Source organism: Prionailurus viverrinus, chromosome D1, assembly GCF_022837055.1.
Source record: "Prionailurus viverrinus isolate Anna chromosome D1, UM_Priviv_1.0, whole genome shotgun sequence".
In the NCBI taxonomy this organism is placed as follows: domain Eukaryota; kingdom Metazoa; phylum Chordata; class Mammalia; order Carnivora; family Felidae; genus Prionailurus; species Prionailurus viverrinus.
Window position 1 is genome coordinate 15,107,334 of NC_062570.1, and position 12,934 is coordinate 15,120,267.

At 49.3% G+C, this 12,934-nt stretch overlaps 1 protein-coding gene across 5 annotated transcripts in view; it reads left to right on the forward strand.

The window, feature by feature from the left end:
* The first annotated feature begins 5,502 nt into the window (after window positions 1-5,502).
* The window catches only part of SIDT2 (SID1 transmembrane family member 2), a 31,869-nt gene continuing 24,437 nt past the window's right edge, over window positions 5,503-12,934 (forward strand). The window contains exons 1-8 of one of the 5 annotated variants that reach the window (XM_047877147.1): window positions 5,503-8,262; window positions 9,969-10,090; window positions 10,389-10,553; window positions 10,653-10,698; window positions 11,107-11,208; window positions 11,317-11,400; window positions 12,106-12,205; window positions 12,373-12,438. In XM_047877147.1, the coding sequence (XP_047733103.1) occupies window positions 8,080-8,262; window positions 9,969-10,090; window positions 10,389-10,553; window positions 10,653-10,698; window positions 11,107-11,208; window positions 11,317-11,400; window positions 12,106-12,205; window positions 12,373-12,438 (868 nt within the window). In that variant the 5' untranslated portion in view covers window positions 5,503-8,079. Of the gene's footprint in view, window positions 8,263-9,968; window positions 10,091-10,388; window positions 10,554-10,652; window positions 10,699-11,106; window positions 11,209-11,316; window positions 11,401-12,105; window positions 12,206-12,372; window positions 12,439-12,934 lie in introns of those variants that run through there. The other 4 variants (XM_047877150.1, XM_047877145.1, XM_047877146.1 and 1 more) reach the window with 4 other exon arrangements.

Consider the following 12,934-nt stretch of genomic DNA (forward strand, 5'->3'; position numbering starts at 1 on the left):
CTTTCTGTCTCCTTTATCAAAGTTTGGATTCCAATGGAGGGGAAAAAAGGCATCCCTTTTTCCCCCTACCTTATCACAAGCATATTGGATACTTAGATCATCTGCTGCTTTTCTGGGGAACTGAATGTACTGAGCTGACCATCATCACATCTCGGGGCTGTGGGAGGGTAGGGTGGGCTGAGCAGATAGGAGGAATTCTAAGTAGATACATGGGAAAATTGTCAAAGGAAGTGTCTCCGATTGGTTATGAGTATCTGGCAGTTAAAAAAGAATTGATTCTTAAACCGTTACACTGACCTTTTGGTCTTTTCTCCTAATTTCAGTCTTTAGAATTTATTCACATTAAACTTCTAATTTCCACTGTCTCTCTATTCCTCATACTAATAATCCTCAGTTTTCTTGTTTACACTTTAGAATATCTCTTTCCACTACTGCCCCCAGCATGAACTTGAGTGCTTCAGATTAATTGGACTATTCTGAGCTCCTGTGCCATCTAGGGAGAAGGTCCTCAGGATAATATTTATATCCTACATCTAATACGTAGGGTGTATCCAACCCATTTTACTGTTGATGGAGAGGCCCAGGGAGGTATGTATGATATCCATTTGAGGAGTCCTATAATTTCATTGGTTGAACTGGGATTTGAATCCAGCTTTATCTGATTTCAGAGTCCTTGCCTTTGCCATTACTCATTCAGTCTGGGGTATCTTTTGAGCTATAGATTCTGATTCACTGGGTTCATGACAGATACATCCCTAGTTGCCTTCCAGTTGAAGGTCCTGGCAATTAAGTGACAGCAGCTTCCTTCAGTCTTTCCCGCAGCCAGTATAATCCTCTTCAGTTCCATCTTCCACATGGTCACACAATTACTAGAATTTATTTAAAGTTAATTACCAGGGCGCCTGGGTAGCTCAGTTGGTTAAGCGTCCAACTTGGGCTCAGGTCGTGATCTCGTGGTTTGTGAGTTTGAGCCCCACATCGGGCTCTGTGCTGACAGCTCAGCGTAGAGCCTGCTTTGGATTTTGTGTCTCTTTCCTTCCCCTGCCCCAGTCACACACACTCTCAAAAATAAATGAATAAACATTAAAACTAAAGTGCATTACCTGACCATCTTGCTTTCCACCTTAAAACCAGCAGTAGAATGAAATAGTGTTTATAGAGCAAGAGTTTTTGGTAGTACACATGAAGGGATTTGAAGATTGCCTGGCTTATTAAGACATGTAAGTTCAGACTGATAGGGAGACACTCAGGTAAATGAAATTTAAGATCTAAAGGAAACAGGAAAGTAAGTACAAATGGCAGAGGGTAACTAAAAGAGGAAGTTACTAGCTTCCATATGCTGAGGAGTGGGGGTGGGGACCACAATTGTAGGTGAAAACATTGAACGAGGGTTCATTCCTACCAGACCTGCCGGAAGCACGACTGCCTCCTTTGCAGTCCACACTTACCCAGGAGTCTGGAATGTTTGTTTCTGCAAGTGGGTTGGTCTGGTTGTATGCTGCACACCTCAGCTGAACCAGATGAGTGGCATGAATCTCACTAGGACACGATGTGACCACAGAATTCATGACAGGAGCCTGGAGTGTAGACACAACTCTCATGTAGTACCTTTGCCTCCCCAGGCTAAAGAAGCCTGATTCAAGGACGACCTCTTTATAGCTATGAGACTAGAACAAAGGTCAGTTATGCCACCAGCTCATCAGGGCCTAACCTGATGACTGGCCACAGACCACACCAGCAGTAATTACGGCAAATTGATACGCCAGTACAAAGCTGCTATGGTTTCTGTATCATTTATTTGATCACTCTTAATCACGGTGATGCTCTTGGATTAAAATGGTTTACCCCTGTAAGAGAAGAGAATATGGAATACTAACGGAGATATTTTTTTCTAGTTGCCTTTGCTCCCGTATCTAATCACACCAAGTTCCTCTCTTTCACCGTCCTCCCCGCCCCCACCCGTCTTTGCCTTTATCAGCTGCTCACTGGTTCCCCTTAGATCACAGAGCAGCAGTAAAGGCAGCCTAGGTCCTGAGGCTTCTGTGTGAACCTCGTCAGTGGCCCAGGACAAGTGGAAGAGACGGCAGTGAGTAGAAGGGAAGGTTCCTTTACCAGCAGGCACTTGGGGAAACACTGGCCAAAACCAGCAAGAAGAGTCCGTCTACTTTTCTCCTGCCACAGCAGGGGTGAAATCTTAGCTGCATATTTTTACACTGCCATGAAGCAAAGATCCTCAATGTTTTGATAAACATACAGTCTGTCTTCCACTCTGGCCTGATTTTGTGCTATTTTATGATCTCAAAAAACATTTTACATTCTGATCAAGCTTTGACCTTCGTGACACATCAGTACTGCAGCATGTTCGTCAGTAACTGCTGATCGTCCAAGCCATGAAATCTAGTATCCAATGCTACCCATGACCTGACCCTCTTCAGTCCATATCCTCCCACCCCTTACTTTGAACCTTCATGCCAATAGCATTGAACTTTGAGTCTATGACTTTGCTTCAAGTTGAGACTCCTTGTCTGGAATTTGTTCCTATTCCTTTGCTGGGCTAGCTCCTACTCATCTTTTAAGAACCCCCTCAGGGACACCTCCTGGGTGGTTTTCTGATTTCCCTGATTGCCAGCTCTGGTTTGTATTGTACTAGGTCTCTCTGAGTTCCCATAATACCTTGCGTAAATCTTTTATCATTGCACTTACTCTGTATTAAATGCTTACCTCATTGCCTACACTGTTAGATTATGAAAAGTATCCGTGTTCCCAGCACCTAGCTTAGTGACTAGTACAAACTGGGCATTGAATAAATGAAAGAATGAATGAACAGGAGATTGAGTGATTTGTTCATAGTCCTCTAGGTGGTAACTGTGAATATTGAAATTGGAATACAAATCTTTTGACCTCATTTCCTGTTCTTTCAATGGTACCATGCTGCTGCTTGTGAGAAACAATGCATGTTATTCTTGCTCGGGATAAATAAGGGCAAACAAAATTCACTTAACAAAAACCAGGGCACCTGGGTTGGGCATCTGCCTCTTGGTTTTGGCTCAGGTCATGATCTCCTGGTTTGTGGGTTTGAGCCCTGTGTCAGGCTCTGCGCTGACCGCGTGGAGCCTGCTTGGGATCCTTTCTCCCTCTGTCTTCCCCTCTCCTGCTGATGCTCCCGCTCTCTCAAAATAAGTAAATAAGCTTGAAAAAAAAAAAAAAAAGATGCCACACATACTTATTAGAAAAGTTTTTGAAACGTTTTCTAGAATTATTTCATTGAAACCAAATGGAATTATTAAGGTAGTTTTTATAGGAAGAGTGAAGCTAGAAGAAAAAGCTGGACTGGTTCAGGGGAACAGAGGTATTGTGAATGAGAGAACTGCCTTTGTGAAGGCTCTGAGGCCCATGAGATAACACAAGAAGCTGTGGGCGCTGGCCTGTATGTGAGCCAGAGTGTAAAGCGACGGGACCCTTTCTATTATTGAGAGCAACATGGAATAAGGACTGAGTAGCTGCGCATGTTATCATTAGATAACAGCCAGAGAGGAGGAAAGGTTCTCGAGTTGCATCTTCTGATTTCGTAGCTGGAGACCCAAGCTTGCTTCAGATAGGAGGATGGCTGGCTCATTTTTATCAGTGATCTTTGGAGACAGATTTGAATTAATCAATTTTTTATCTCCTTGTTTTCAGCAGCCTGACTGAAGACCAGCTTCATTTCCTGGAAACCTCCAATGTGGATTCTATCACATGGCCACAGGGAACAAGAAGCAAGGCCTGCGTGTATTATTGTTCACATTTCCCAGTCTGAATGGTGAAAGCCCAGGAAATGGAAAGTGGCTGATCTGTCTGTGGCAGAAAGTTTGCCCACTCAGTCAAAATCACTCTCCCTCAACTCCCCTTCTACTCTTTAGACAGTAGTTCAAGATGATGAATACAGCTCAGCTCTGCTGTGCTGCATTTAGGAGATAAATAGAGCTAAGACACCACTCCTCATTGCCTAAGATGCACAATGCAGGGGCTTAAACAGAACTTGCTGACCTCAAATTCCTTGCTTTTTCCATAGTACCAAGAAGCCATGTGACAGCTCTGGGACCTTAGCCCCAGAATGACAGAGTAAATACTCCAACTCCTAATCTTCAATGCATCTCGTTTTCACAGTCCTTGGAGGGATAACCAGACACAAGGGCAGCCCTGAGAAAGGAGAGAACTTGCAAGAAAGGAGTGCTGTACGTTGCTCTTGCTCCTGGGGCTACGTATGTCCTGGACAAGTCTATTCGAGCTCCGCACAGATACACTGAGACCCTTTTATGGTCATGATGAAAACAGGGAACTTCAAGTCCATTTCCTTCAGAGGGCTTGGCTTTGTAGCTTTTTTTTTTTTTTTTTCCTGGGTTAAAGTTACTTAGTTCTGAAGTCTGGCTTGATTCTGCCACCCACCCACAGGCACGGCCACTCTCTACCCACCCCTCCCCAACACCAGGTTCCTAAAGTATTTGATTGGATTCACCTAATCCGTCTAATGTGCTTCTAATGTGCCTGCTCTTGGTGCCATCTTAAGGGCATTTTAACAATACACCTGACCAGCTGAAGCTTCCTTCCTGTCCTCTTGTTCCAAACCTCAAAAATCCTGTCACTTAAAATGGACCATGGACCTATGGAAAGCTGGGAGCCTTGTCAGCTGGTTAATGGTCCTATTCCATAGGCCTTTTCTGCACTCAGGCTCGGAAGGATGGCCCACCGGGAAATAGAAGGAAGTCATCTGAGCCTTGTGACCCCACCCTGCTCTCATTGCCAGGGCTGGGGTTGGGCTTTTTATATAACATGGCAGACAGTGCAGTAGCTGGCCCCGTGCAGAAGGCCAAGGGGGCTGCCCTGAGACCTTGACATTTGCTGGGCTCTCACAAGTCTGGCTTTGAGACCCAGCACTGCCCTTCTTTTATACTAACTGCTGTAGCCAACAAAAAGGCCCTCTCTCCTCTCAGGGCTGCCAGACCTCAGAAAGGACCTATTCATAACTGGGTTGTGTTGTTCCCTCCCTGGGGGGTGGGCCAGAAGGACTGAGGAAAGTTCTGCAGACCTGAGGAAGTCTGGGGCTGCTGCCCTCCTACGCTGTTTGAACATTCCGGATACTGAGGATTCAAAGGTTAAATCCATGAGACCTTGCAAGAGGGAAGGGTCCCTTCTGGGTTTATTTGAATAGATTTCTCCTAAGATACTGCTAGGAGAGAGGGAGCAAACAGAAATACCAGTAGTCCTAGGTGTCTGGCCCCAGAACAGTGGTTCTCCAAGTTTATTGTGCCTATCAAGCTTCTGGAGTGCTTGTTAAAATGCAGATTCCTGGAGTGCCTGGGTGGCTCAGTCGGTTAAGTGTCCGACTTCAGTTCAGGTCATGGTCTCACAGTTCATGGTTTTGAGCCCCCCATCAGGCTCTGTGTTGATGACAGCTCAGAGCCTGGAGCCTGCTTTGGATTCTGTGTCTCCTTCTGTGTCTGCCCTTCCCCTGCTCACATTCTGTCTCTGTCTCCCTCAAAAATAAACTTAAAAAAATCCAGATTCCTGGGCTGCATCTCCAGAGACTGCAATTCAATAACTGTAGGTAGTGTCCGGATATGCATTATAAACAGTCCTAGGATCACATTTTACCCCAGAGCCTATGAGGCAGAGTTGGAATGCCCCCAGTTGGGGCTTATTCAATGCAGCCACAGAACCAACTAGCCCTGTAGCTGGGACTCTATCATCGTAAACTTGGGGTTCTCAAGGCACCAAGGAAAGTTCCTGAGATGCTAGATTACATCAGGCTAAGTGGGGAGCTCAAGCTCAGAGTGGGAGAGTTTCTTAGAGTTCCAGACTGACTGGCAAGATAAAGAGGGGGTCACCATGAGAGAGAAAGTGAAGTTCACTTGGAACATGGATATCCTGTATCGACTGTCCAAACTGGGCTGCTGACTGCACAGGCTTATAATGGAAATTCTTCTTGTTATCCTGAGGAACTTCCCATTCGGGTGGTCAAGCCATGTGGAGTTCAGTAAACTACTCATGAGCTGCCCTTTTCTGGATTTCACTCTACCTAACTAAAATGAGCGGTTGGTCCAGGAGACTGCTAAGGTTCCCCCTGGTCTGACTTGTTAGGGTTCTCCACCCCCTGGGGCTTTGCTCCCTTCTTCTTCTTCCTCATATATGAATGCTTGTGCGGGGGCCAGGTCTGATTCTCTCACAAACCATTTACCTAGTATAAATAGAGTAGTGCCTACACGTAGTAGGTGCTCGTTAAATATTTATTGCAAGAATGAAGAACTATCTATAATTGGTCATGAGATAAAATAGTCCCTATTGGAACAAAGCCCAGAGAGTAAAGCAGAGGCAGGAGCTGAGGTTGTTGGAATCTCTTGAGCAAGAGAATTCTCACAAGCCACTGGCCCAGCCAGCTTCATGGCGGAAATCTGATAATTTCAGAGGCAGCCATGCTACATTTCTTTTCCTTTAAACATATCTGTCTTATAAAAGGAATTTATGTACATCATAGAAAATTTATCAAATTTTAAAAGGTAGAAAAACATTTTGAAACCACAGCCCAGTGATTTTTCTTTTCTTTTTGGTACTTTTCTGTACTTTTGGAATTGGAGGAAAATGGTACATGCTATTTTTTAAAACATCTGTAATTCAAAGATTTTTCAGTGCTTTTCTACGCATGTCTAACGCATTTGGAAACCAGACTGTTGATATAGTGTCATATTGTGAATTCTCTGCCCACATGTTCCTTAAAGTCTTAAGCATCATTTTAGATGGCTTTATGATAATAGTACCTTTCTTTAACCACTCCCTCCTTATGGACATTTAGGCTGTCTCCTTTATGCTTGATATTACAAGTATCACAATGATAAGCATTACTGCCTACAAATTTTTAATCTGCATTTTTTTATTTCCTTAGGATAGAGTCCCAGAAGTGGAATTACTCTGTCAAAGAGTATAAAGCTCTTTAAACTTGAAACGCAGTGCCAAAATATTTTGTAGAGAAGTTTTCATCAGTTTATGCTGAAAGTCACTATCTTTCAATTAGCTTTTTAGCCGCCTCTGCAGAGAAGAGGAGAAACAGCCTTGCAAGCTTCCCAGACGCTGCAATGCAAGGTGAGAGTACACAGGGGTACTTCTGTAGTTCTGCCTCAGCCGTCCCTCACCGGGAAGGCGCCCGTCTGGTTTCCTAATTCTTTGAGGTCTTCCTTTCTTAACTCCCCGGAAGAAAAAAATGGCCCAGGGATGGAGCATGTTGGTAGTAAAGGCAGTGAGGGTGGAGGTGGATCCTTAGGTTTGAGCACAAAGAAGACTTTGTCAACAAGAATCCAACACTCGGAGATCCTTCATGGAAACATCCGTACATTCCAACCAAAGTGATCTTTCACAGACGGGCAGGATTACGAAAGAGGAGGAGTTGGTGGCGCCTTCCAGCGGGAGAGCTGCGGCGCCTTTAAGGCCCAATCCGGGACTCGGCCCTTTAAATCTGTGTCAGTTTCCCCTGACGTCAGCAAGCGGGCCGGCTACCCTGCTGTTTACCGCCTCGCGGCGCCGCACACTCTCCCGAGTTGCGCGCACCGGGGCCGCCACGGCCGCCCGCCCTTAAAGGGCCCGCGCCCCAGAAAACTCGCCGCGCCTCCCGGCGTCCGGTCGCTGCCGCCTGTCACGCTCCTCACCCTCAGACACTCCTCCCTTCCCGGCTGCCCCCGCCGCCGGATTCCCTCCCTTCCTCCCTCCCCTTTCCCGGCGTCTCCAAGCTCCCAGCAACCAGCCGCCCCCTGGCTCTCGCGGCCCTGGCTGGCCGCCGCAAGGTCTCCGGGCCGCGCTCAGCCCCTCGCGAGCTGACCCGTACCCCACACCCCCACCCCCTCTCCCGCCGCCCCTCCCTGTCGGGCCCCCTGGGAGCGTCTCTGCGGCTCTGGGGAGGGGACGTTTCCTAATCTCAGGCCGGGGTTAAAGTTCTGGTCCTGGTGCGATGCTGGAAGCTGCGGCCGGAGCCGCAACCCGTCCCGGAGGTGTCCTGTCGCCTGTCGCCGCCCCCGCCACCACCGCTGCCGCCGCCACCGCCGCCTTGCCGGGGCCATGTTCGTTCTGGGCTTGCCCTTCTTGGCGTTCTTGGTGGCCTCGGTCGAGAGCCATCTGTGGGTTCTGGGGCCCAAGAACGTCTCGCAGAAAGATGCCGAGTTTGAGCGCACCTACGTGGACGAGGTCAACAGCGAGCTGGTCAACATCTATACCTTCAACCACACTGTGACCCGAAACCGGGTGAGGGCCGGGCTGGGCTGGGGGCTGGTGGTGAGTGGTTGAGCAGACCAGGGCTCTGAGAGTCAGTCCATGCTCTTTAAGGAGGCCCATGAATGTACCGCCCTACTGGGTTTCCTTTTCCCAGAAAGGCACTGGACTCTCTGGACCAGTCCTCCTTGCTTTGCCACCAGTCTCTCTGAAGCTCCCACTGGACAGTTTCTAAAGTTGTCTCCTTCCCATCTTCTCGTTGACTCCCCGCCCCCCCTTTCCACCAGCTGTGGTCTGAGCAGTACTGGCCTGTACCCTGCCCAACACCCAGAATGGGACAGCCCATTCAGGGCTGGGCTGGGTGCAGGGGGAAGCAGGCTAACTACTGGGCTTGGCCCAGGAAACCCTAAGGAGATGAGACAGGCCTTCTGAAAGGCTCTGCTCAGGCAAGTTATAGCTGAGATTCCCCAGGAAGACAAATGTGGGACTTCTCAGGCTGCTGTAAAGCTGGGACCCTCTCAGTCCTCTTTCTGCCTTAGAAAGCCAGATGGCCTTGTAAATTGAAGGTGGTGGAGATAAGGTCAACTCCAAGTTGGATGGGAGGAGAGAGGGAGTTTGTCTCTAGTAGGGAATCTACCTCACTCTGACTTTCTGTTTCATTTTTTTCCCCAGCTATGAGTTAAATATGGTCGTAGCTAGATCTGGGAAGTCTAGACCCCGGGGGCAGGGCTGAGATTTGGAGAATTCTTGCAGCCTGGCTCGATGGTCTCCTGTCCAGCTCTCTCCCATGATTGGGTTTACTAAGAAGCAGTAGAACTGAGAGTGGGAGTCTGGCTATTTCTCAGAATAGGGAGGGATTTGCTTTCTGTGGCAGGCCAGGATCTGCCTTCAGTGCCTGTTTCTCTGAAGTTTGATCTCCTCCTGCTTAGAGTCCTTTCTTTCTGGGGTCATCCTGAGAGTTGTGATCTCTACCCCTCTGGGAAATGCTGCCCTAGGGCTTGGGTCTCAGCAGCCCAGGGACAAGCATTGCCAGGATTTATTTAGTTTTATTATTTTTCTTTAAGCTCCCACTGTTCTAGGTACTTTCCTCCATGTGCCAAGAGCAAGAATGTCTCCGTTTTACAGAGGGGGAAATTGAGTCTCGGAGGTGTGAAGTGACTTCTCCACCGCTCTAGCCTTTGGTCAGAGCTAGGGATAGAGCTTGGCTCTCTTAGCTTTTCAACAGTCTGTTTCCCCACCTCCCCACTGGCTCTGGCCTCCAGATTAGTTGTTGAATGAGAGCTTCCTGGCTCACACAGAAGAAAATTGAGGAGCACTTCTTGCTCTCCTGTGTCCCTGTGTGCGCATGCACACGTGTGTGCAGACATGTGTATCCCACGAACATGGATAGGTATGGGGTATCCTGGGGGTGCCCGAGGTCTCCATTGAGTTTCCTGTTGGGAAGTGAGGCCCTGAAGTTTCGTGATTCCTGTTGTCCCTGCACATCCCTGCCATCCAGGACCAGGCCTCTTCTAAGACCCTGTCCTCTAACTCAGTGATAATCCCTCCTGGAGCCTGGGGCTGCTCTGGGAGAAGAAAGGGCATAGCTGTAGCTCCCCAGCCTGACCAGGATAGGGAAAGAGCAAAGCAGTTGGCATGACGTAGGGCAGGGCTCACAGTCTCTGGAGCCATGTGTCCCGGGTGGCAGAGGTGGAGACCTCATGGGCTTGACTGAGGGGCGTTTCCATGTCATTCTGCAGACGGAAGGCGTGCGTGTGTCTGTGAATGTCCTGAACAAGCAGAAGGGGGCTCCTTTGCTGTTTGTGGTCCGCCAGAAGGAGGCTGTGGTGTCCTTCCAGGTGCCCCTAATCCTGCGAGGGCTGTGAGTAGGACCTGGGGATCAGGGAGGGGGGTAGGCCTAGGCCAGGCCAGGCCCAAAGCCTCACCCAGGGCCTTGTCCAGGGCCTCAGACCACCCAGGAGTCCCTCTGTTTCTCCTCCCCATTCCCAACCAGGGGCTGGTCAGTGGCCAAGCCAGCCAGCCTGGAGCTTGCCAGCCTGGTTGGGGTAGGAGTAGGGAGAAGTTGGAAACCAGAGTGGAGGAACTGGGGCCTTGCTCCCTTGGAGAGGTTTGCTGGCTGGGGCAGTAATAGCATCCTGACTTTCTGCTTTGGGCTGTAGGTATCAGCGAAAGTACCTCTACCAAAAGGTGGAGCGAACGTTGTGTCAGCCCCCCACCAAGAATGAGTCCGAGGTCCAGTTCTTCTACGTGGATGTCTCCACCCTGTCACCAGTCAACACCACATACCAGCTCCGGGTCAGCCGAATGGACGACTTCGTGCTCAGGTCTGCAGGGGAGATGCAAGGGGACCACGGGACTGACCTCCTTCCCGAGCTCTGGGAGTGACCGTGGCAGGGGGGTGGGGGGGATTCTTCTCCCTCCAGGACCGGGGAGCAGTTTAGCTTCAATACCACAGCAGCCCAGCCCCAGGTAAGATCTCCCTGTCGACCAGCCCTCAGGAGGAGACTTGGGCACGTGGGAGGGGGAGTGGTCGGCAGGCTCTGCCGAGAGTCTCCTGTTGGCTGTACACACCGTGGCGGCACTGTCTGGAAACGGGAGCTCTGGCCCTCAGGCGGTAAGGGACAGGCAGCCGGGGAAGTGCAGAGGCATGGGATCTGGCTGCCACGTTGCCTACTTGCCTCTTGGGGTGCTATCCCGAGTGCCCAGCTGAGGTTAAGGGGAGTGATGTAAGAATATAGGGCTGCTTGTGGGCAGGGCCTTTCTCCCCAGAGAGCCTTTACCGCCCAACTCTGAGAAGATTCACACTGCTCCCTTCTAGAGGGCCAGAGAGAGCATCCTCATGAGATGGGGCTCTCCCTGCCCTTCCTATGCCCTCAGTACTTCAAGTACGAGTTCCCAGAGGGAGTGGACTCGGTGATTGTCAAGGTGACCTCCAACAAGGCCTTCCCCTGCTCAGTCATCTCCATCCAGGATGTCCTGGTAAGCTGTCTGCCCTTTTAGTCTCTGCCAGCAGGTAGCAGAGCTGATAAAGAGGGGGCCCGGGGCCCAGGTCCCTGCCCATTTGCCTCTCCCTCCCTCCCCACGTAGTGCCCTGTCTACGACCTGGACAACAATGTAGCTTTCATCGGCATGTACCAGACTATGACCAAGAAGGCAGCCATCACTGTGCAGGTAGGAAATGGATAGGCCCTGTGGAAGATTGGCCAGGTGATGAGCTTACCAAACCCTTGCTCCTTCATCCCTGTCCCATTTCTACCCTAGTCTTGGCCTGCCAGTCCCTGAGGTTTGGGGCCCTCTCATATGTGTGAATGTTGATTCATAATCCTGATCACCTTTGGGGGCAGGAAAGAGCAGAGTATCCATTCTGGCTGTCCTATCTGCTTCATTCACTGTAATGATAGCTAAGAGAGGAAAAAGGGTCCTCCTGGCTGATGCTGAGTGTTGCTCTTGGCAAAGGCTAAAAAACCTATGCTGGGTGAAGGGAGAGTGAAGACATGTGTTTACCTCACAACATCCAGCCTTGCAACTGTAGGAGGCAGCGGGACCCCTCCACCTTTTCTCCGGCTGATGCCCAGACCGCAAAAGGGCGCCCGCAGGTTCCATGATGGTGGGTCATACACATATTTGCTCACCTGGCTATAGTGGAGGGTCATGGTTTTGGGCTCTGAAGCCAGATAACCTCGGCTCTACCACGTACAGGCAGTGTGATCCCTGTTCAGCAGGGATGATGATAGTCCTTACCTCATAGGGGTCTTTGTGAGGGCCAAGTAAAAATATTTGTGTACATACACACATATGTATTGATTTTGATGACTGATTATTTTGATGATGATGATGATAAAACATCATCATCACATTGTCATCATCATCCTGCAGCGCAAAGACTTCCCCAGCAATAGCTTTTACGTGGTGGTCGTGGTGAAGACTGAAGACCAGGCCTGTGGGGGTTCCTTGCCTTTCTACCCCTTTGTAGAAGGTACCTTTTGTGTCCTGGGCCTGGCTCAGGGTGGGGAGGGCAGGGTCACTCCCTGGGAGGTAGAAGAACCTCTGTGGCTGGTTGGTGGAGCTGATGAGATGTGGGGTTTGGGCCCACAAACTTTAGCCAAGCTCCACGCAGCCACTTGTTTGACATTTTGCTTCCAGATGAACCGGTTGATCAAGGTCACCGCCAAAAAACCCTGTCAGTGGTGGTATCTCGAGCAGTCACGTGTGAGTGTGGGTGGCTGAGTGGCTCTTCCTCTCAGACCTGGGGGAGGAAGTGTTCTCTGAATGGGAAGGGTGATGCTCACCTACTCAGTGGACTGATGGGGTAGGAGGAGGGAGAATTCTTGGCGGTCTTCACAAGGGGAGGGTCAGGAGGTGGGTCCTGGTGTGATGTGCTACTGAGAGTCTGTGACTGACTTTTGAAGTACTGAGTTCTGGTTCTCTCTCCGCCCCTTATGAGCCCTGTAATCTCACTGAGCCTCAGTCTCTCTGTCTCTCTAATAGGTACTAAGATCTGTCCTGTAGTCTCACCAAGTTGTGAGGTTTAGCACAAAATTAGCAGGAAAGTACCAGGCCCCTTAGTCAGACTCACTAAGTATTTACTGAGTGATCGAATGGAGCCCTTTGTAAACTGGGCTATATCTAAGTATAAAGATATAAGATAAAATATAAGTATGAGATAAAAATATAGATTTTTGTAAGTATAAATATAAGATAAAAT